This window comes from Dermacentor variabilis, chromosome 6 (assembly GCF_050947875.1).
Source record: "Dermacentor variabilis isolate Ectoservices chromosome 6, ASM5094787v1, whole genome shotgun sequence".
NCBI lineage: Eukaryota > Metazoa > Arthropoda > Arachnida > Ixodida > Ixodidae > Dermacentor > Dermacentor variabilis.
The window spans coordinates 103,463,805-103,487,000 of record NC_134573.1 but is presented as its reverse complement, the minus strand read 5'-3'; the positions used below and the strand labels follow the sequence as shown (position 1 = coordinate 103,487,000).

General features: G+C 46.5%; 2 protein-coding genes across 2 annotated transcripts in view; one reads left to right on the top strand and one right to left on the bottom strand.

Annotated features, from left to right (window-relative positions):
• mRpS31 (mitochondrial ribosomal protein S31) overlaps nt 1–11,997 on the bottom strand; it is a 29,229-nt gene extending 17,232 nt beyond the window's left edge. The window contains exons 1-3 of the mRNA XM_075695381.1: nt 11,904–11,997; nt 11,536–11,746; nt 11,003–11,100 (exon numbers count right to left, since the gene is read on the bottom strand). Coding sequence (XP_075551496.1) covers nt 11,003–11,100; nt 11,536–11,746; nt 11,904–11,956 — 362 coding nt within the window. The 5' untranslated portion in view covers nt 11,957–11,997. The remainder of the gene's footprint in view (nt 1–11,002; nt 11,101–11,535; nt 11,747–11,903) is intronic.
• Nucleotides 11,998–12,165: 168 nt separating this feature from the next.
• The window catches only part of spel1 (DNA mismatch repair protein spel1), an 83,181-nt gene continuing 72,150 nt past the window's right edge, over nt 12,166–23,196 (top strand). The window contains exons 1-2 of the mRNA XM_075695379.1: nt 12,166–12,355; nt 16,022–16,071. Coding sequence (XP_075551494.1) covers nt 12,322–12,355; nt 16,022–16,071 — 84 coding nt within the window. The 5' untranslated portion in view covers nt 12,166–12,321. The remainder of the gene's footprint in view (nt 12,356–16,021; nt 16,072–23,196) is intronic.

Genomic DNA, 23,196 nt, shown 5'->3' with positions numbered 1-23,196 from the left:
TTCACTATATTGAGAACCTTGCTTTAAGCGGAGTAAATTTGACACCTTGTTTCAGCCAAATGGATTGCACTGATGCTAAAAAAAAAAAGGCTTAATCAGCTTGCAAACAAGCAAGCAAGCAAGCAAACAAACAAACAAACCAAAAAGCAGAATCCTTGACAAGTTAGTCAGTATAGACTCAAGAACAAACCAGTTATTTTACTGAATGGTGGCAGCAGAACTGCCATTAATCAATCAATCAAACAAACAACAAGGTTTTTATTTTCCACAGTTTTATTATCGCAGTAGAGCGCAGGAATTTAGTCAGCGCTTTGCTATGTTATATATGCAGTGGCACTTTTGTAAAGCATACATCAGCTGACATTAGCAAATAAATCATGTTTCTTAATTGCTGACATGTCAATTGCACGTGCATTTGCTAAGTATGCAACGACTTCCATTTTCATGTGCTGCTAATGAGTATTATTTTTGTAATACCGCATACTGGCTATTTAGCAGTTTCCCTCTTGTTAATGTTAACAGTCAATCACCCAACAATATGAGCTTAATTGGCACTAAAACACATTCTGAAAATGGCAAGAAAATGTTTGCAATCTGTAGACAATGCTGCCATGAACAAGCGAGCGAAATATTATTCTGTTGCATGCAGCAAGGTGCCCACAATTTCTAATAACAGGTTGCTTGCTCTCTCTTGTGGCTTTCAAAACCCCCTCTCTTTTGCCACAGTCAATGACATCACAGACAGCACAAAACCCCATAGATACCCGCCATTGGGCAATTGTTCATTACAATGAATCACTCCAAAGCAAAAGCTTGCTCGCACATGCACGCCACTAGAATCTTCCAGAAAACAGCGAAAAAGCGATTGTTAATCAGGGTGTCTACCAAGTTGACATTTGCAAATTCCCTTAGTTTTCCAGGTTCTCCATGTGTGCCTTTGCAATATTCCCCGAGTGACGCAGAACTATGTTTTATGTCAAGATGGGCTGAAACGTCGCCCGATGCTGTCACCCTCTAGTAAGCATATGCAAAAAAGAAAAAGAAAATGACTTAATCCAGTTTGAATACGAAGGAGTAGTGTTTATGCTATTCAAAAATAGAATAGAAAAGAGGGGTTAGTAAAATGCACAGCAAATAAAATGTCCCCGAAAGAAATTGCAAATCGTGTCGGACATCCTCAAATATGAAGAAAAAGAAAATGCATACAGAAGCAAATATTTTTGAATATGAGCTATTTCTATCAACTGATAGCAAGCTCAGTGGTATGAGGCCCGAGCTTTGTCACAATTGAGATTTTCTCTCAACAGCTCGCAAGTCAACCTCAACTGTCATGACATACAGCCCACGAACGATGCCTCAGTGTTGTGTTTCACACACTGCTTTAAAGATTTTATTTTGGTTTGGATGAGGGACATCTGCATCTCGGCATCAGCCAACACTGTTTTTTTTTTGAGCGCAAGCTACTTCGAAACGGCAGCATCACGCTTCCTTTCCCGTTCATTCCTCAGTGCGTAGCTCCTTTCTGTTCTGGTCCTCCTTCCGCCACTTGTTTGCCCCACGGACAATTTGAAGCATCTTCTTGGTCAGTTGCACAGTACAAGTCCAATTTTTCGAACTCCCTAGGGGCCGCGAAAACGTGCAAGAAATCGGCCAGTTGGAAAAAATAAATGCGTGTCATTTACTGCCCTTAAGGGCTCAAACTGCCACAGGCACATTCGAAAACGCTCTGAGGGCCTGTCAGTACACGTATTAGGCAAATTGGTGCTCGTACTGTAACAGGAGATACCGGTTGCACGCGTGTATATTTATGGAATATATACTGTGTCCTGTGGCAATAGGCCCTTTCCACGCTTGTTATGCTTTGCTGCAATACTTTTGCGTATGCTACACCAAGTAACATTTCTGTAAAGAGGCGAAGCTGACTTTCGGGAACAGGCATTATGCAACACACCGTGCTTTCCAAGCTTCTAAGCCAATTGCGAGGACAACAAAGGCGCAGTTGGTGCCATTGCTGACAGCAGCGAATGCTTTCAATGAAAAACACAGTGCCTGACGGTAAGAAGCTTAATAGCGAACGTCGAAGGAGCTAGGTCTAGCGTTGCCACAGTGGTGGTGTTGCGTTTCGCCTGCGACACGTGGTTTTGCCGGCGCGACTGCGGCGGGGCGGCAGACATTTTGGCCCGATCGTCGTCGCCGCAACACTCATCGGCAGGTGTTTCCAGGCGCGACTGCGGCGATGCGACCGCAAAGGATCACCCTCTCATTCCAGTCATTGTGCCCGAAACAGGCGATGCCAAAGCAGGGATCATCGTCTCATTCCAGTCATTGTGCCCGAAACAGGCGATGCCAAAGCAGGGATCATCCTCTCATTCCAGTCATTGTGCCCGAAACAGGCGATGCCAAAGCAGGGATCATCCTCTCATTACAGTCATTGTGCCCGACCGGCAGCGCTACAACAGGGTGCTACGAGATCGTGCTCGACAGGGTGCTACGAGATCGTGCTCGACATGGTGCTACGGCAGCGCTACGACAGTGTGCGTCACCATTAGCCCATTGTACATTCACGTGCTCGTCTTTTGAGGGGTTCCTTCTTGCCCTCAACTGCGAGAGTATAAAAACAGCTGCCCCCGGACGCCAAGAAGAAGGGCTCCAATTTCTTCTGTTGAGTAAAGTGCTCTCCCGTCTCTCTACTTCGGTCAACCTGACCGCCAACTCTTTGCGATGTTAAAATAAACAAGTTGTTTCGTTGTTACCAGTCGACTCATGCTTTGCCGGGACCTTCGGATGCTTCCAGTTGTACCCCAGGCCGCCAGGCCAACGCTACCCTTGGGGCTTGCGACCCAGGTACAACCACGGGCGTCAGCGCCGAGTTCCCAACAGATCGTACCAGCGGTGCGATTCCAAACATCTGGTTGGCAGCGGTGAGATCGCCTCTGACTTCAAACTGTCTGCCAGCGGTGAGATCGCGACAACGGAGGCCAGCAGCGAAGAGATGCAGTTGACTGTATGCTGAGCAGCTCATCGACGATCCGGGAGCAGTGCAACGAGCCCTGTGTGATGACTGGTTGCCTGCAGCGGAACGACTGCGCTGGACTCTTGGCTGCGAGGTTTGGTGAGTGCGGGACTTTCTTCTTCTGAGCTTTGCCAGGCTTTTTGTTAGTGTCAGAAACAGAGCTGGTAATTGTGGTTGTCGTTGCTGCCGGGTTAGTTTGCGGCAAGACAATAGTAAGCAGTAGAGAAAGCAGCATTCAGAGCAGCCATGGATTTGAAGTCGTTGCGCAAACCGAAATTGTTGGAGCTTGCAAGAGAGTTGGGTCTGGATGTCTCAGACAAACTCAGAAAACCAGAACTGCTAAAGGCTATTCTTGAGTTAGAGGCTGAGGATGACGAGCTGTCGGAATGCCTTGAGACTATTGAGGAGAGGTCAAAAAGACAGGAGCGCGAACTTAAAGAGCAAAAAGAGAAACAGGAGCGCGAACTTAAAGAGCAAAAAGAGAGACAGGAGCGCGAACTTAAAGAACAGAAAGAGCGTGAGCAACAAGAGCGTGACCGTCAACACGCTTTGGAAATGAAGCGTCTTGAGGTAGAGATGGAACGCGCTCGTAATGGAAGTCAGGCACACGGTGCAGGAGAACGCGTATTGTTCAAAATGACTGACCTGATGCGGCCGTTTAAGCTTGGAGAGGACATTGGTTTGTTCCTGGTTAACTTTGAGCGAACGTGCGAGAAGCAGGGGTTCTCTCGGGAAACGTGGCCACAGCGCTTGCTCACTTTGTTACCCGGCGAGGCGGCCGACGTAGTCGCTCGCTTGGATAGAGAGGAAGCAGAGGATTTCGACAAAGTAAAATCGAGTCTGCTAAAAAAGTACCGGCTGTCTGCGGAGGCGTTCCGTCGGAAGTTTCGGGAAAATGAGAAAGACAGAAGTGAGTCATATACAGAGTTTGCGTATAGGCTTATGTCGAACATGCAGGAGTGGCTCAAAGAAGAGAAAGCGTTTGGTGACCACGATAAAGTTCTGCAGTGTTTCGGGCTAGAACAGTTTTATAGTCGGTTACCAGAGAACGTGCGATACTGGGTCTTGGATAGGCCAGACGTTTGTACGATGGCTAAAGCCGCTGAGCTAGCCGAGGAGTTTGTGACGCGTCGAGCTCGCGGAGCTAAGGACGGTCAAAAGGGTGAATTTGGCTCGAAGTTTGAGAGGCCGAAGTTCACACCCATGAGAGCAAAGGGGAACACGCGTAGTGCGGATGCGAGTGGAAGCAGTGCGACCGAACCTAAGGAGACGGCGGCAGCCGAAGCCGAACGCAGAAAGCGGTTCGAGATGAGGCAAGCGCGCGTTTGTTATACGTGCCAGAAGCCGGGTCACTTTTCGGCGCAGTGTCCGGAAACAACACCAAAAGTTGTGTTTTTTTCAATAGGCAGCACTGACGAGAACATGAAGCTTCTCGAGCCTTACATGCGAGACCTCCTCGTGAACGGGAAAGAGTGCCGAGTGCTTCGCGATTCCGCAGCTACGATGGATGTAGTTCACCCGTCTTACGTAGAACCCCATATGTTCACGGGCGAGTGCGCGTGGATCAAGCAAGCCGTGGAAGCTCATAGCGTGTGTCTGCCAGTAGCAAAGGTGCTTATTGAAGGACCTTTCGGAGCGCTTGAGACGGAGGCGGCAGTGTCATCTATGCTGCCACCCCAGTACCCGTACCTATTTTCAAACAGGTCCGATCACCTCCTGCGCGAGAAGGGGCTTTTGTTTGGTGAAGCTAGTGTTCAGGCCTTAACCAGGTCGAAGGTTCGGGAGCTCGCTGCAAAGGCGGTAGTTGCGGGGCCGACGTTATCAAACAACGAAAAAGGGTCAGAGGCGCAGCAAGCTGATATTCAGAGCACGCCCGAACTGAATAAACTTGAGTCCGTAACGTTAAAGGCACCAGATACCGGAGAGGAAAATCCCGATGCGGGAAAGTTAGAAGAGCTATCTACTGATTTGCTCATCGCGCCTACGTCAGACGGACTTGATAGGTTGCTAAAAGTCAGCCGGTCGGCTTTGATAGCCGAGCAAAAAAAGGATGGCAGCCTGGAAAACGTGCGCTGCAATGTCAAAGAAGGTATCGCCAGGAAAACGGCGCGTTTTGTGGAAAGGGGTGGAGTCCTGTACCGGAAGTATCTAGACCGGAGAGGAGTGGAGTTCGATCAGCTGGTCGTGCCTCAATGCTATCGTCAGGATCTGTTGCGCTTGTCACACGGGGGTTCGTGGTCCGGACACCTAGGAGTTAAGAAAACTAAGGACCGTCTCTTGCAAGAGTACTATTGGCCAGGGTGTTTTCGGGACGCAGACCATTTCGTGAGGACATGTGACACTTGTCAGCGGGTGGGCAAACCAGGGGACAAATCGAGGGCGCCGTTGAAATTGGTACCTATCATTACGGAGCCTTTTAGACGGCTCGTTATTGATACAGTGGGACCTCTGCCGGTAACAGCCACGGGGTACAGACACATTTTGACTGTGATCTGCCCAGCGACAAAGTTCCCTGAAGCAGTGCCGCTTAAAGAACTCAGCTCAGTTGAGATAGTTAATGCACTACTGTCCATATTTGCGCGAGTTGGTTTCCCTGCGGAAATCCAATCAGATCAGGGCACAGTGTTTACTAGCGCTTTGACGACAACTTTTCTCGAAAGGTGTGGGGTAAAGCTGTTACACAGCTCAGTGTACCACCCACAGTCGAATTCCGTTGAGAAGCTCCACTCCGTAATGAAGCGCGTGTTGAGAGCGTTGTGTTTTGAACATCGAACTGACTGGGAGCTGTGTCTGCCTGGGGTGATGTTTGCTTTAAGAACCGCGCCGCATGCAGCTACGGGGTTTTCGCCAGCTGAACTGGTGTACGGTCGCTCGCTTCGATCTCCGCTTCGCATGCTTCGAGAATCATGGGAAGGTAGGGGCGACGACCCAGTCGTGGTGGAGTACGTGCTTAAGCTCCTCGAACGCTTAAGAAGGGCACAGGAGTTGTCAGGTGAAGCAATGACAAAGGCCCAGCAGAGGGCCAAGGTTTATTATGATCGGACAGCCAGGGCCCGTCGTTTTGAGGTTGGCGATGAGGTCATGATATTGCGCACATCGCTAAACAACAAACTAGACGTGCAGTGGGAGGGCCCAGCACGAATTGTTCAGAAACTGTCGGACGTTAACTACGTGGTAAGTCTGCCAGGAAAGCGGAAAGCACAGCAAGTTTACCACTGTAATCTGCTCAAACCTTATAGACAAAGGGAAGCAGTGGTGTGCATGATGGTAAACGTTCCTGAAGAGCTTCCGGTCGAGCTTCCAGGACTAGGCTCAGTGACGAACAGGGAAGACACCGGTCAAGTCATTAGTAACCTTATCAGTAAAGCACCGCTGTCGCCCGAGCAGAAAACCGAACTACACCAGCTATTACAAGAGTTTCAAGGTCTGTTCTCTGAGAGGCCTGGTAGGACTTCTGTACTTACTCATGATATAGAACTTACCTCCCCAGAGCCAGTACGATCCAAGGCGTATCGGGTGTCACCCCGCCAGAACGATATTATGGAGGCTGAGGTAAAGAAAATGCTACAACTCGGTGTTATTGAGGCAGGTGAGAGTGATTATACCTCCCCTTTGATTTTAGTTGAGGTACCGGGCAAGGAACCTCGTCCTTGCGTCGACTACCGCAGGCTTAATTCCATCACTAAGGATCAAATTTATCCGATCCCTAACATCGAGGAGCGCCTTGAGAAAGTTAGTAGCGCTCAGTTTATTTCCACCCTAGATCTTGTCAGGGGTTATTGGCAGGTTCCACTTACAGAAGAGGCTAGTAGGTATGCGGCGTTCATTTCACCAATGGGAACATTCCGTCCTAAAGTGTTGAGTTTTGGTTTGAAGAACGCGCCATACTGTTTTTCAAGCCTCATGGATAAAGTGTTGCGGGGACAGCAAGAATTCGCTTTACCGTATCTAGACGACGTAGCGATATTCTCCGCATCCTGGTCTGAGCATATGACACACTTGCGGGCAGTGCTAACCCGCCTGCGCGAAGCGGGCTTGACAGTCAAGGCTCCTAAGTGCCAGTTAGCACAGGCCGAGGTTGTCTACCTCGGTCACGTGATTGGTCAGGGTCGTCGCCGCCCCTCTGAAATAAAAGTGGCCGCTGTGCGAGACTTTCCGCAACCGCGCACCAAGACCGATATTCGGTCGTTCTTGGGTGTCGCCGGCTACTATCAGAGGTACATCCCTAGGTACTCTGATATCGCGGCTCCCCTGACGGATGCTCTAAGAAAGACAGAGCCTCAAACAGTCGTCTGGGACGAGACAAAGGAAAGAGCTTTTAGCGCCCTAAAGAGTGCCCTAACAAGCCAGCCTGTGCTACGATCGCCAGACTATACAAAAGGGTTCATTGTTCAGTGCGATGCTAGTGAGCGAGGCATGGGCGTTGTACTGTGCCAACGGGAAAATGGAGAAGTAGAACACCCCGTCCTGTATGCTAGTCGTAAGCTGTCCAGTCGTGAGCAGGCGTATAGCGCCACCGAGAAAGAGTGTGCGTGTCTCGTGTGGGCCGTTCAGAAATTGTCATGCTATCTAGCCGGCTCGAGGTTTATCATTGAGACGGATCACTGCCCTCTCCAATGGCTGCAGACCATCTCTCCCAAAAATGGCCGCCTCCTGCGCTGGAGCCTCGCTTTACAACAATATTCCTTTGAGGTGCGTTACAAAAAGGGGAGTCTCAACGGTAACGCCGATGGCTTAAGTCGAAGCCCCTAACGTAGGAATCAGCCTCAAAATTGTTTGTTACTGATGTTTTTCTTCCTGAGGCAGGATTTTTTTTAACATATTGCTTTTGTTTAGTGTTTCAAAGTGATGATATGCTTTCTAGTGCAATTTTTCAATTTGTGGACGCGTTCTGAGTGATGCTAGACTACTGTAAGGAACTAGGCAGTGGTATAAAAAGGGGAAAGAGCCTGGCAGGGCTTGGTGAGGGTTGTGCCGTGCTTGCTGACTGAGCGGTTGAGTTTCAGCGTAGTTCTAACGCTTGCCGGGAACGAGAACAAAAATGTGAACTCTCCCGAAGTCACTTTGCAGTGTCCCGTGCGAACCTGAACGAGAGAACGAGGCCTTCTCTGTGCGCTGCGCTCAAGAAACGTCGAGGGACGCCCGACTTCGGTTATGAGCATCATCGAGCGACATCCCTCCGGCCAGCGGATGCAGTCCCCTGTCCATCGGGATCTCCTTCCCCCGGCGGGGCGGTCTGTTGCGTTTCGCCTGCGACACGTGGTTTTGCCGGCGCGACTGCGGCGGGGCGGCAGACATTTTGGCCCGATCGTCGTCGCCGCAACACTCATCGGCAGGTGTTTCCAGGCGCGACTGCGGCGATGCGACCGCAAAGGATCACCCTCTCATTCCAGTCATTGTGCCCGAAACAGGCGATGCCAAAGCAGGGATCATCGTCTCATTCCAGTCATTGTGCCCGAAACAGGCGATGCCAAAGCAGGGATCATCCTCTCATTCCAGTCATTGTGCCCGAAACAGGCGATGCCAAAGCAGGGATCATCCTCTCATTACAGTCATTGTGCCCGACCGGCAGCGCTACAACAGGGTGCTACGAGATCGTGCTCGACAGGGTGCTACGAGATCGTGCTCGACATGGTGCTACGGCAGCGCTACGACAGTGTGCGTCACCATTAGCCCATTGTACATTCACGTGCTCGTCTTTTGAGGGGTTCCTTCTTGCCCTCAACTGCGAGAGTATAAAAACAGCTGCCCCCGGACGCCAAGAAGAAGGGCTCCGATTTCTTCTGTTGAGTAAAGTGCTCTCCCGTCTCTCTACTTCGGTCAACCTGACCGCCAACTCTTTGCGATGTTAAAATAAACAAGTTGTTTCGTTGTTACCAGTCGACTCATGCTTTGCCGGGACCTTCGGATGCTTCCAGTTGTACCCCAGGCCGCCAGGCCAACGCTACCCTTGGGGCTTGCGACCCAGGTACAACCACGGGCGTCAGCGCCGAGTTCCCAACAGATCGTACCAGCGGTGCGATCCCAAACAGTGGCTACGGCTGCCAGCGAATCTGCGTGCAAAAGTGCCGGTTCGAGGCGGCGAGGTAATCAAAACGGCAGCGGTGGTGGCTTTGATTAATGCTGTTTCGGACCTGTGGTCACAGCAAGAAGTCCGGAAAATCGGATGGCAAAGGGTTCTTGCGTCCAAAATTAGGTTCTGATACATTGACTCTATGGGGTACGTGGTGGTGCCGCGAAGCTGTCCAAATTATCGGGCATCCAGAAAGTCGGTTGTTGACTGTACACTAGAAACTCCTCCAGCCTATGACAGGGCATCAAAGATGATTCATTACGATTTCTGTCTGTTACTTCAGCCAGCATTACCACAACTTTTGACCCTTTCAACAAAATTACTGCTAATTTTCCCTGATAGAGGCACAAATTCCCTGAGTTTTCCCCGAGTTTTTCCAGACTACTCAATATCCCTGAGAATTCCCGGTTGGTAGGCACCCTGGTTAATGCACCCCTCCCATCCTGTCCCAACTCCTTTGTTGTGAAAAAGGGGAAAGTAAACATTGTGTTCTAAATACTACTGTTTGTATTAGGTAATTGTAAAAACATTATTTGTGAATATATAAACTTAAAGGGGTCACACTCATAAAGGTGGTGGGTTGGGCTGTCATGGTATCTACTGCAAGTATCATATCATCACCATGTCATGTTGGTTGGAGACCTTGGCACAAGACAAAACCCATTTTGTACCTACCCTGAATTCAATCCTGTGTCAACAAAGTACCAGCCGTCATACCATTATCGCCAGGTCAGCTACTGCTGACTGACTGGGTTACATGTGCTAATGGGGTTTAACAAAACTTAATGGTAATACCATTACTAGCAACCAGCCCCTGACATTAATATCCCATTCAGGCACTGTGTGCCTGTGCACACCAAAATTGTGCATCAAAAGCAAAAGCACTGTTGGAATTGACTGTATATTAAAAGCATCTTGCACACATCTGGAAATGCTTCCTATTAGACTTGTGCTACACATTTGAATAATATATGCATAGTGTTTTAGTAAAATGAGCTCGAAGGTAGACAAGAGGACATTCACTCTCGATGTCAGTATGTCATTATGCAGCTGGTTTACTTCATTCACTGTTTTTCAGATTGTTTTACATTGAGCATATTTTAATGTGAATACCATTCTTTGCCTACTGCAGGCATTTTGAGCCTACCTGCCCACTTAGCCGCTGCCATGTCAATGTCGTACTTACCTTTATTGCTTCAGACCCGCCTTTTCATTGCCGTCATGTCCTCGTAGTTATACCACCTTTGCTGTTGTCGTTCCGCCGACATAGTTGCTTCTTCGTAATTCTATCGTAATCATGTTGTCATTCACTCATAACTATGCTGCAGTCGTCATATATCTGCATCATCGTCAGAGTTGCTGTCATGCATCCTCTGTCATACTGTTGTAGTCATGCCGTCGTGCTTGTGTCAACATCACCTTCCAGCTTCGCCATATTACTGTCGGCATGCTGTCGTTGTCTTGGCATTGCTCTTATACAATCATCATTATCCCATTGTACTCAAGCTGCCATCATTATACTATCACCATAATTACAGAATTGTCCTTACACTTTTGCCATGCTGTCATCGGCACACTGCCTTTGACGTTCCATTGACGTTATGTCATTGTTATGTTATCATGTCATTTGGCAAAAACACAGCACAATGTAGCCTGTGGATGACAGTTTCTGGCAAAAACTACTCTTTTCAAAGCACTTTTCAAGGCAGCAGTATTTACAGAATTTCGCACATCATCTGTTGGTTTGAAGGCCGTTTTGTCAGTTAAATTTTGCCAGTTAAATGATTATATATAACTGAAGACATATTTCTGGAGAGTGCTAACACAGCCAATTTCATGATGCACAAGCAGTGGTAACGCACAGATTAAAACCACCCCCTGTATACTACTACTATAGCTGGGCAAGAAAGGCTCACCTTTCTGCCTCTTCTTTCAGTGCTGGCTTCTTAGGGAGCCCTGGTTTGGCCAGTTTGAAAGATATGCTGCTGGGATCTGTGCTTGCAATGGACTCAATCTGCAAAGGTGGAAAAACCATTTAGTCATAATGCAGCCAGCGCTTAAAATTTATTGGAGGATATGCATGGTTATAACAGGCACTACTTGTTGCTAACGGTGCAGTCTGCAAAATTGTTTGTGGTTAGAATGAGAAGCAGAATCTGAAGGAAAGGTAGAATGAAAAGGTGAAGATGAATGGGTCTGCATCAGTTACAAGCGCTACAAAATTATTTTATCAGGGTTAACGTGACCGTTACTTGCTGAACAAAGCACTTGCGATTTTTAGTTTCGCTTAGCATAGCTGAAGAATAACTGCGTAGCACACTGTGAGTGTCGAAGAGCGCAGCCAGGAAAAGAAAACTTGAAGCAAGGGCTAGATGTGACGCTTTCTGGTGAATAGCGCTTGGCGGCTCTACGTCAAAGTTTCGCGCAGTGCCTACACATGTGCTCTGACCTTCATGTCGGAGAGCAGAGCCGAAAGTTTGTCTAGCGCCGCTTTCTTCTGATCGGTTGGCTGCTCGTCCTTGGCTTGATGCTCGCTGTTGCCTACCGGCTTGTCGGAGCTCTGGCCACTTGACGAACAGAAGGGTCTGGCAAAATGCGGGCCCCACCGGCACGGTCTCGTATGAGGACGCAGAGCGCATCGCACACTAGCCAGCATGGTTCTGCGAAAAGACGTGTAGCAATTGGGTAAACCACACCGTGCAGAGATAAATACAGCTGTCGCTAGAGAATCATTAAGCGGGAATTGACGCCCATCTTTGCTTGATGGCTTTGCAAAAGCAAAAGTGCGAGTTACGTAACTTCAAAAAACTTGCGCACCTCTGATACTTCTGGCTAGAAGCAATGCGCGAACAACACATGGAAGCCGCCATATTTTGGACCAGAACTGCAGTGCCACTCGTGTCTGTCACAGAAAAAGAAAAGACGCAATGACTAAACACCATTAGTTTGATTCTTCAAACCTATAAAGTTACCACGCTTAAATTTACTTTGAAACATAAAACATTAGTTAACTGTGAGTAAGAAATTGTTTACGCTTACATTCCTTCACGCGAAGGATTAGCAACACTGGTCATAACGGCGCGCCAGATCGCACGTGCTTTGTCAAATGTGTGGTTTTGTTTGTTGTCGTAATACATGCGGCGACCGCTGTCAAAAGAGCAGCAGCTTGTAGCACTTTGCGGAAATAGCTTTTGTTTTTAGCATATTCTGAAGCAACCCAAAAAGCGTCCTCGCAATGGCAGAGCTGCTGCCAAACGTTGACATCGCGGGTACGTAAACGTGACGCTCTCGCGCGCGTAATCCGCATGAGCGGCATGAATGCGCGCGGCGAGCGCACCAGAGGCGGTCACCGCGCGCGCGTGAGCGTGCGGTGCTTGTTTCTTGTGGTGCGGTGCTGATTAATTTTACACCCCAAAGGAAGACGAGACGTGGTCAGAAGACGCGGTAAAACGCTTTACCGGTGTCTTTGACAATGCGTAACTTCTCCGTGCCTTAAGCGGGGCGCTGGGGAGGAATGCTGAAATTTCACGCGTGAGGTACGTGTACACGCAAACGAAGTTGAACGCGACAGAAGATCCCGGGGGAGAAATGCATGGCACGAATAGATGCTCGGTCATTGGGCCCTGCCCCTACTTGCCGTGACCTTACTGCCATGAAATCGATCAATATTTGACTTCAAGGACGTTCATGTTTTTTACTGCCGTGGTGTGTTCTGCGCAATGGGCCCAACCATGTTCTGCGTTGATTCCAGTGATTACTATGACTACGCAACACTCCCAACAGTGACTGTTCCGTTAAAATTAAAATGTTCCTTTCGCTCCACCTTGAATAGGCCCGTTTTACGAAGGGATTGAACGCTTGACATAATTTACATTTTTTTTACGAGTTTTTTCGCTCGTTATCTAAAAGTATTAACGCTTCTGGCTAGAAGCAATGCAAGGAACGAAGTATGGACGCCACAGTGCTTGCAACAAATTCAGTTGCTGGGGGCTGAGATTAAAAAATAGAAAAGGTACCTTTGTCACTGTCACCACAGGAAATAGAAAAAGCCAGTACCCATCACAGATGGCTTCTATGGTTTGCACTGTTTCTAGAAAGGCTGGTGGAAGTAAAGCCTTTCTTGAAACATTTGCTACAATATGTGGCATCTTCGAGGCCCGAGAGTTTATGAAGGTTGCAGCAGCTTGTTATATTGTTCTCCAAGACAAAAAAGCAGTTATAAAAAAGAAGGCTTGATACAAGTTCCCTTTAAGCTTTACAGACAGACTGTGCTTGTGGTGACATATTTTGATAGCTTGAGAAAGGGGAAACAGAAATCATGTGTGCATCTCGTGTCTGTGGATGTGGAGACAATACTGAGTGAATTTAAACTATCGACATATTTGATAAAATTACTAGGTAGTGAATTTCACTCACTCCTTGCCTTAGGTCGGAGAAGCAGGGCAGTATAGTCTCTAACTAATTAATTTTCAGCCAGATACTAGATCCTGGGCTGCCAATGTTGATTGTGTATAATTTGCATTGTTAACCTGAATCATGAGGTTATGAGAAGGCAAGACTAGTGTCATCTGTCTGTGCAATATGCATTGCTAGCTTGTTAATGTTAGGAATATTGTTCACTTAGGTATTAAACAGAAGGACCTCCAAAACGCCACCCTGAGGTATGCCTTTAATTACAGGCACAATATGCACTCCACAAACGTTAAAAAAAAATTGTTTCCAGCATTATTCCTCATTCTTTGCAGTGCCAAATGATAAGCATTAGATGCTGAAGTCCCTAGGCAGTTTGGTCTTGCAATTTGCATTTAGAAGCGAGCTATAGACCTGAGTCACTTCAAGGCTATATTGAAATTGGGGTTCCAATGTGCATGCACAAGCGCCTTATACATTTTTTAGAAAGTGTGTTTTCTATATGCGGATAAAATGTGCCACTCTACAATCGTGGGCTGCTGCAATAATTTCGTAAATGCAGATCATTTTTTTTTTTGCAAACCGAGCCCCTAGTTACGGACTCACGACTTGCTAGGTAATTTTCAGTTATTTGCCAATAAAAAATAAACGCTCTAAACCCTAATTATAGTTAAAAGTGACAGTTGTTGTGGCTTGGGGTAGTGTTTAGGCCAGCAATCCACCTGGCACAGGAGTGGGTACGTCTGGTGGTAGGAACGAAGGAAAAAGGGTCTATTTAACATTACTTACACTGGCTCTAGATACGGAAGCCCACTACATGTAGGAGCATACTAAACGTTCGAATTCACATCAAGATACGTCAGCCGTTTGATATGCTTCTACATGTAGTGGGCTTCCGTATCTTGAGCCAGTGTAGATAATGCAAAATAAACCCTTTTTCCTTCATTCCTACTGTCTGGTGTACTCATTCCTGTGCCAGGTGGATTCCTGGCTTAAACGGTACCCTGAGTCGCAACGAACTGGTGGCAGCGGTGGCATTTGAACCCATGGCCCCAAAGAGACTGGTGCGATGGAGCCTCGTTTTGCAGGAATACCAGAATACTGCGGCGAGGTCAAGTATAGAAAAAGAAACCAGAATAAGAATGCTGATGGTCCGAGCCGGGGATTTTAAGCAATAAATGCAGGGTATCTTTTTGAAAAAAACAAAGTGTTCTGCACGTATCGCTATCGATCTTATTCAGATTGGGCAAGTAATTCCTGTCTTGCTGAGGCCTGACCACAACAAAAAGAAAGACTTTTGATGCAGAGGGGGACTGACATGTCCTGATGTGAACTCAGATGTTTAATATGCTCCTACATGAGTTGAGCTTCCATATCTGGAGCCAGTCTAAATAATGTTAAATAAACCCATTTTCTTTCATACCTACTACTGGACATACTTATCTCTGTGCTGGGTGGATTCCTGGCATAAACGCTACCCCGATCTACAAAACAGTGCAATGAGTGAATATGGGGTGTCAAAAAATTACGGGGTGTGGGTTTCTCAAAAGAAGTAGAATTTCTGAACAGCTTGTGCCTATGGTCAATAAAACCGTACCACACTGTATTGGTCGCACATAAACACACAGACTGGAAGTCAAAGTACCAGGCTGTGTGCCCAGGATGTGGAAATACTCAGCCTTTCCTTGGACCCTGCGCCCCCTAAACTTTTGACACTGACAGTACTTTATCACCAAGTCATCTACTTTTTCTGTACATTTTACCATTATTATCAAACCTTTAGCTACCAGATTCTTTCATAAGAAAGTGTACACAATTAGTTAATTTCTTTACATGAAATTCTTGCACATTATATCCTGATTTAAAAAAAATATTACTTGTGTGGTTTGCCTCTTATATTCACCCAAAACATTAATGAAAGACATTTGCTCTAAAGACGAGTTTCCCTCTGCACGCATATAAGGCTTGGACGAAATTATTTGAACAGATTATAGTAAAATGAATTGCATAGGTGAGTACCAAAGCCCAAATGCACTACGAGAATTGAACTTACAAGGATGGCTCATCTCCGACAAGCTAAGCAGAGGAAACTGAGATGTGGACAAGTATGGCTCGCCTTTGGCGATGTTAGTACTATCAGCTAGGATGAGTACAGCTCAGGCTTTACAGTTATAGGGTTAATGTGGGCTGGTGCAGCTTACTATACTTGCGGAATAAAATGTGTCAATTTAGGGCTAACTAGTGTGCATACTTTTGTTTCCACAGTCTTGAGTTTGAGTTACAGTGGCATGGATTTTCGCTCTCAAGCTTAGATCGGTGTTCCTACCAACAGACGCATAGCGACATGACATCGCACCCTTGAGTAATCATGCTTATCTGGTGCCCTACTTTGAAATTTTCCTGCCCCGTTTCATTCCATGAGTATAGAACCTTGTTGCTATAAGAACAAAACAAAGAAAAGTATTTGGTTTGTAGTATTTTGTGTTTTGTTAATGTGTCCCATTATGAACTTTTTCCTGGTGCAGAGGTTGAACGAGACCCTGGCTTTCTTGGGTTTCTAAGGTCCCTGCCAGAGGTATTGTTTCTTCTTTTATCTTTGACAACTTCTTGTACTACTTTCAGTTCTTTACTATCCAATTAATATGCTGTATAAGCGATGCTTAAAACTCTCGAGCATTGTCTGTAATGCGTACAGCATAAAGTTTTTGAGTGGACCTTTCTTGAGTAGGTTTGCCTGCATTCAAATTCTGCCTTTTCCACATCTCAACACCCACAGTAGCTCAGTGGCTATGGCATGGCACTGCTGAGATCAGTGTCGCGAGACTGATCCTGACTGAGCGACAGTACTCTGTTGGGAGTGGAATGCAAGAACACTTGTGCACTCTGCATTGGATGCATGTTAACCCTTGGAATTATTTTTCAACTTCAACTTTATTAATTTTCATAGTACACACTGGAAACGTCCTCCTGGGCTAAAAGCTGCCATAAGCAGCTTGACTGGACCCAAGAGACATAGTTGTACATGGCAGGGTGATAATAGAGAGTACTTTAAAACATCAAACATATAACATCCAACAAAAACAATTGTAACATTTTCAAATATAAGCCTATTGACTGGAAAATTATCTCGCGATACAGAAACAAACAACATTCAAGGTTATTTGATAAGATTAAAGGGATAAGATTAAAGGGATAAGATTAAAGGGATATTTGATAAGATAAAAGGGCACCAAACAATTAGAATCATTATACATGAAATATATATGTTTACATGTGAACAAAACACATCTTCAATTCCCTGCGAGAAGAATTAGAAGGGTCAGTGTAATTATTAAGGATTGTTGGTAAACTGTGTTTAATAGATTGTAATTTGTATTCAGTGCGAAAGCGTGGTACATACCAAGGATGAGGGTTTCTTAGATGTGTACAGGTATTTTATGGCACTGCAAGGCTACTATGGATGTAAGCCAATTTCTCAATTCTTCTTTTGCAAAACAAAACATATGTAAAACGCGATATTCGTAATAGCGGTCTACCCATATAACTTGGTATTTCTCTGACAAAGTTTTTGTAGTCGATAGGGGATTGGTACTGGCAATGTGCCGGAGGAGTGCCTTTTGTTATGTAATTATTTTATTAATGTTTGTTTGTGTTGTGGTCCCCCATAATAAACTACAATAATTAAATTGGGAGGTAAACAATGATGATAAATTTGAAACTTGGTTTTTACTGGCATGAGAGCTCTACAGCGAGCCAGCACCCCAGCTACTGCGGAAAATTTACTGCGAAGTTGATTAAAATGAGCATCCCAGTTTAGATGACAGGAAAAAGTTATACCAAGTATTTTATGTTGGTTAACTAGCTCAATATTGTTATCTAAATAAGTTATCAAATGTTGCAGTTAAAAAATTTTATTTATCGCTCTAAAAAGAACAGCTTTCATCTTAGCAGGATTAATTCTGATTCCATTTAACTGTGACCACTCAGACAGATTACGTAGCAGCGCATTACATCTAATAATTAGTTCGTTCGCATCCTTTCCAGTAAAGACTAAAGTGTGCTATCATCTGCATATATAAAGAAATTAACTGTAGCATCAATATTTACGAAGTCATTAACATATAAGTTAAATAATAGTGGGGCCAAAACAGAAGAATGTTCCCAAAATACCAATTAAAAAAGGAATGCTTGATGTAATCGGCACAATAAATAAACACGAGAGATATATTAAGAATCATATACATATTTAAAGAACACACATACCAAATTCTCTTAGATAATGCTAAAAAATGTTGGCTTCACTTCATTGCTTGAAGTTAGCTTTTTCAGTTCTAAGAAAGCAAAAAGAAAAAGTGGATGTCCCAAACGCGACTTCCAGTTGTGACGCAGACAACTGCTATGTGGGATTGCATTTAGTCGTGCAAGAAGGCCCGACTTCTTACATGACGATGACGACAATGCCATTTTTCTTGTTGCGATGTTTAAAAAATGCTTCCGCTGCAATTTCATTTTTTTTGCAGTGCCATCTGTGACTTAGAAACATAGCTAGGTGCGTGAATGTGCTCAAATTGTCTTTGGTGAGATAAATTAGCACTTATTACCATTTATGAGCCCCGCTCTTCCAGAGTAGCTGGGGCGCAAAGTGTGCCTAGGTTATCCATGGAAGTAATCTCTTTCGGTGTCGAGTTTTTGCGAAGGCGATGCATCCCCTCTATGGCATTTCCCCCCCGGATATTATTAAACAAACACAACAGCTTATGTTTGGTTGTGCATAAGGAAAAGAATGACACAGACAATGGCAATTGCACTCTTAGTATGATACTTACATTCCCGTCTGACAAAAAGAATAAAACATGCATCAGACCCAAAGATACGGTTGTCCTCAGTACTTTTTCACAGTGTTAAGATCCGAATCCAATCCAGTCAAAGTTGCTTCTCCGTCGGACAACAAGCTGTCACCTTCTTAGCCTAAGCTTGCCTCGTATTTGGAGCTGGAAGGGCTGCCGCTCCAATCAACAGTTGAAAGACCCGCGCTAGCAGCCATTTCAAAGGGATCAAGCGGCCACGCTCAAGGAAGGAGCGCTTTTGTTTATTCGAACTCGACCAGACAAAGCAAAGACAGCAACAGATGAAACAGGGAGGACAGATCAAAGAGGTAAGACAGGAGGCAGAGCCATGCTGGAGAAAGCATACCAACTAAAGGAGCATCCTTGTCAACGAGAAGGAGGCAGCTCTAGCAAAGACAGTGGGAAATGGGTGGGGGAGGGGATTTTTCCTGAACAAACAACAGATTGCAGAAGCATACAAGAGTGGTGGCCTTGTGCTACAGCACGAACATTTGAATGGAGAATTGATGCCATGGTGGTGTACAAAGTCCTGGAGCCACATCTCCCACCTGCGGACGCGTGGCACAACCACGCCCACGAAGCGGCATGGTCTGCAGCTGCTAACAAAAATAATGCAGACTTGGTAGACGTATCGAGAGGAGAAAATATGCTTCTAGAAATATACAACAGATGGCGAAACCACCTTGGAGCTTGCCAACTCATTGTTATTGTGCACATGTGAGTGGAGAGAGTGGAAGACATATGGGTACCTCGGTGACACGGTGAAACAGACATGAGGAAATGTACAGCTATGTCAGTAACACTGAAAGAGTTAGAGAACCCCAGGTTCTCCACCTGGGGTTCTCCACCATTAATTTGGAGCCGTTCATTGCAGTATCTTCCGTAACCCACTGTGCAGCTGGGAGGTTAAACACCACAATTTAATTAAATTTCTACTCTTTGTTGTTGTTATTACTGGGCTTGAAGCTGTGTTGCTGTGCCAGTGTGCAGCAGTGTCCACATTGCTCCACTCACTGAGCTGAGTTTTAGTATTTGCATGGCTTCCATGAGGGCTAAAGGAAGTGGCCGAGAATGGTACCACGGTGCCGATGTTATGACCTCTGAGATTGGTGTGTCGTGCTGTTTGATCTTGGAGGCCACGGTGTTGGCACAACAGTATCATTCTGACTTTTACGTAGTCGGCCAAACAAAGGCTGCAAAAAAATTTTGTGGAAAGAGAACACGTACGTGGGCAGTGTAATGTACACGTATGTATTCACCGCTGCAGTGTAATGAAAAATAAAGGTCAGCCACCATTGTGCATAAAACCTACTATTGTAGTATTGCTACCAAAGTTTGGGGAACTGTGTTAGCTATAGAAGTTCACAAGTGCACATCAGCACCAAGTTTTCAGAAGAAAAAAAATAATGTCTTGTGTAAATAGCTGTGTAGGTCAATGTAAGGTTCACCAAGGCAGAAAAGACTATTTTTAAAGATCTATACTGACATTATCGCACCCAGTGATGTTATTGGAGTTACTCTTGATTATAACTTATAGATTATGAAGGGCTTGACTTGAAAAGTTATGCTCCATCTGCCAAGTTGTTTGCAACACTGTGGAAGCTGTAGGAGGACTCCTTAGCCTATAGGAAGGCAGAATGTTCCTCTGGATGTGTTTATCCATGCTGTGTCTTGTGCTCAGCATTTGCTTGCCATCCTGTCAATACATGCTCCATGGTTGATGGATTAATGTGAAAATGTTTTGGCATTGTAGCCATAAAGTCCATTGGCATTGTAACCATAAAGTGCATGTTGTAACCATAAGGTGCACATGAATGCGGCAGCGGGGCTTTGCTTCATCTATACGTTTTGTGAGCGGTTTTTTGCCTTCTCGTTAGCCAGTAGTAAAGGCGAATGCCCTTATAAATGTTCACCTGCACCGCATCCTGTGCTCAGCGTTTATATGGCATTTGCTCACTGCCGTCATCACATACCATGCCAGAGGGAGTAGTAAATTATTGATGCAGTGAACAATTAGGCCTTTATAGCATTCAACATTGTTGATGTATCACTATTGCTAATTCCGTGGCACCATCTGCTATGCCCAATCTTGCTTACGTAGTGCCTGGGTAAGACCATGGAGCGTGCGGTGCTTAACCGTATGAAGCCTTACCTGGAAGAGAACAAGATATATCCTCACAACATCATTGGCTTTCATCAGGGGCTGACAATGCAAGACGCTATGAAGCTGGTCAAAATCCAGATACTAGACAACACAACAAGAGGCGTCAAGGCCATCCTAGGCCTAGACCTAGAAAAGGCCTTTGATAACATACGGCACTCCTTCATTCTACAACAAATCTCAACACTCGGGCTTGGTCAATGTCTCCATGACTACATCCGTGACTTCCTGAGGGGAAGGCAGGCCTCAGGCCTCGCTACGAGTCGGGTCCCTGCAGCTGGAGCCAGTCATACTGGGCGACAGGGGTACCCCGCAGGGCTCGGTGATATCCCCTACCCTCTTTATAAAACCTGGCCATGATAGGACTGTCCAGGCAACTAACTTGAATCGAGAACCTCCAACATACCATCTATGCAGATGACGTGACCATGTGGCTGGCAAAGAGGAGTGAAGGACAAATCGAGCACACTTTATAAAGTGCGATCTGAACCACTGAAGAGTACCTCAAACCTGCAGGCCTGCGGTACTCGCCAAGCAAGTCTGAGCTGCTGCTATATAGACCCAAAAGACAAGGTCCCAAACCGATGGGACGGGACATAGGCGCCGACTTATGCATCCGCCTGTACACCGATGAAGGCAACAAGATTTCGGTGGTCGGTCACATCAAGATGCTGGGCATGACAATAGAGGCGAACCGCTCAAACACCATCGCAGTCACTAAGCTCACCACGAAGGCTGAAAACGCCACACGCCTACTGAGACGAGTGGCCAACCGGCATCACGGGCTCGAGGAGGACAACCTGCTTAGACTGGCACAGGCCTTTGTAATCAGTCACTTCGTGTACATCGCACCCATGCACATTTGGTCCAAAGTGGAGAGAGACAAGCTTGACACGCTCCTGCATAAGGTCACCAAGAGAGCCATGGGTCTACCCATGCATGGAGGCACTGGAGCACGGAGCTTTAGGCATGTACAACACGCTGAGCGAGATTACAAAGGCACAAGAACGGGCAAAGATCACCAGGCTGTCCGGCACACCTGCGGCAGGTGGATCCTACGAGAAATTGACGTCGTGCCTCGGGAGATCGAGTGTAACAGCCATGGGCTAACACCTGACCAGAGGAAAAAGATCAGGACAAGCCCCTCTGCCCAGGAATATGAACCCAGAGCACAACATCGACAGAAGACTTGCTTGAGCCACAGCACTCCTCCCACAGGCAGCCACCTCCGGGAAAGCATGCTGCTTTACGGACGCAGCCAAATATCCTGGCAGACGAGCCTATGTAGCAGCGGTGGTCAACAAAGATGGCATGGCCATCAACGTATGCATGGTCCACACTGATAGTTCTGAGGCGGCCGAGCAGGCGGTCATAAGCCTTGCACTCCTAGAAGACGATAAAAGCTTGGTATACTACGACTCCAAGAGGGCACTTCTGTCCTTCGGAACAAGGAGCATATCCCCGACAATCGGCAGAATACTTGGTACTCATCACCTCACCCCACACTACATCAATTGGTTCCCGGTACACATGGGACCACTGGAGGGGCCGCTCCCTAACCTCAACGAGATGGCACGTGAGGCCGCACGAGACCTAACTCACTGCGCGAGCCCGGACTCCCTCTCGGCAGGATGGGAGAGTGAACCCGACCCCCTCGTCACAACGATCTCACCCAGCATTATAAGTTAGTCAAGAGAACCATGCCACTACCGCACAAAGCACTCAATAAAGCACAAGAAGTCATGTACAGGTGGCTTCAAACGGGCACCTACCCATGCCCGGCCTTCCTGCACAAAATCTTTCCAGACGCGCACCCTCACAACGTGTGTCGCTACTGTAAGGATATAGCTAGCCTTGCTCACATGCTCTGGGGTTGCCGCCTGGTGCCGGGGGCCAGGACCACCAAAGAAGAGTGGGACCGAGCTCTACGCAGTTTGGACCTTGAAGCACAGCTCTGGGCTGTCCATCGGGCCTGCGACATGGCGGAGGGGCATGGCCTCTCTGTCCCGATGTGGGAGCGGCCCGCTGCACATTAATCGTGCGCACTGACGGACCTCAAGAAAGTTATTCATCCATCCATCCATCTGCTAATTCAAACCACTTTTATGGTTCTGTGCTGCCTCTGTAGTCCTCGAAGCACCAAACAAACAGTTGATCTCAATAATTACGACAAAACATACCTAATGCTTTTCTCTCAGCATGAGATGAGACTAAGCGATGTTGGCTTTTACCACTTATTTCTTGCTGTCCGGGTGGCGAGCCAACAAGTGCGAGTTTGGCTCAAAGTGGGTGGGTTGTGCTATATCGGCGCTAACTAATAATTATGGTTAGTGTGGCTTTTAAGGTTACTGTCAATAACCTCCACAGTAATTCACAGTATAGAATGTGCATGCGCAAAGGTTCTAACGTAACGTATCGCTGTAGCATATCATGTACCAGGCAGTACTAAAACTCTTATCCTGCCAGTAATAAGACATATGCCCAGAACTGTATTCCACTGCACAAGGGTATTACCTGTGTACATCTCGTACCTTTGGCAGTACTGCAAATGACTTGTGAGATGGAGTACAGTAGGATGCTGAAGAACGAGCACCTGTCCTCTGGATAGAGAGAGCTTTGTAGCTAAGTATGTCAATCTTGATTTGTGTTGTAGCAAGGCATTCAAAGTTAAATGTTTTGTTTATTTTTGACT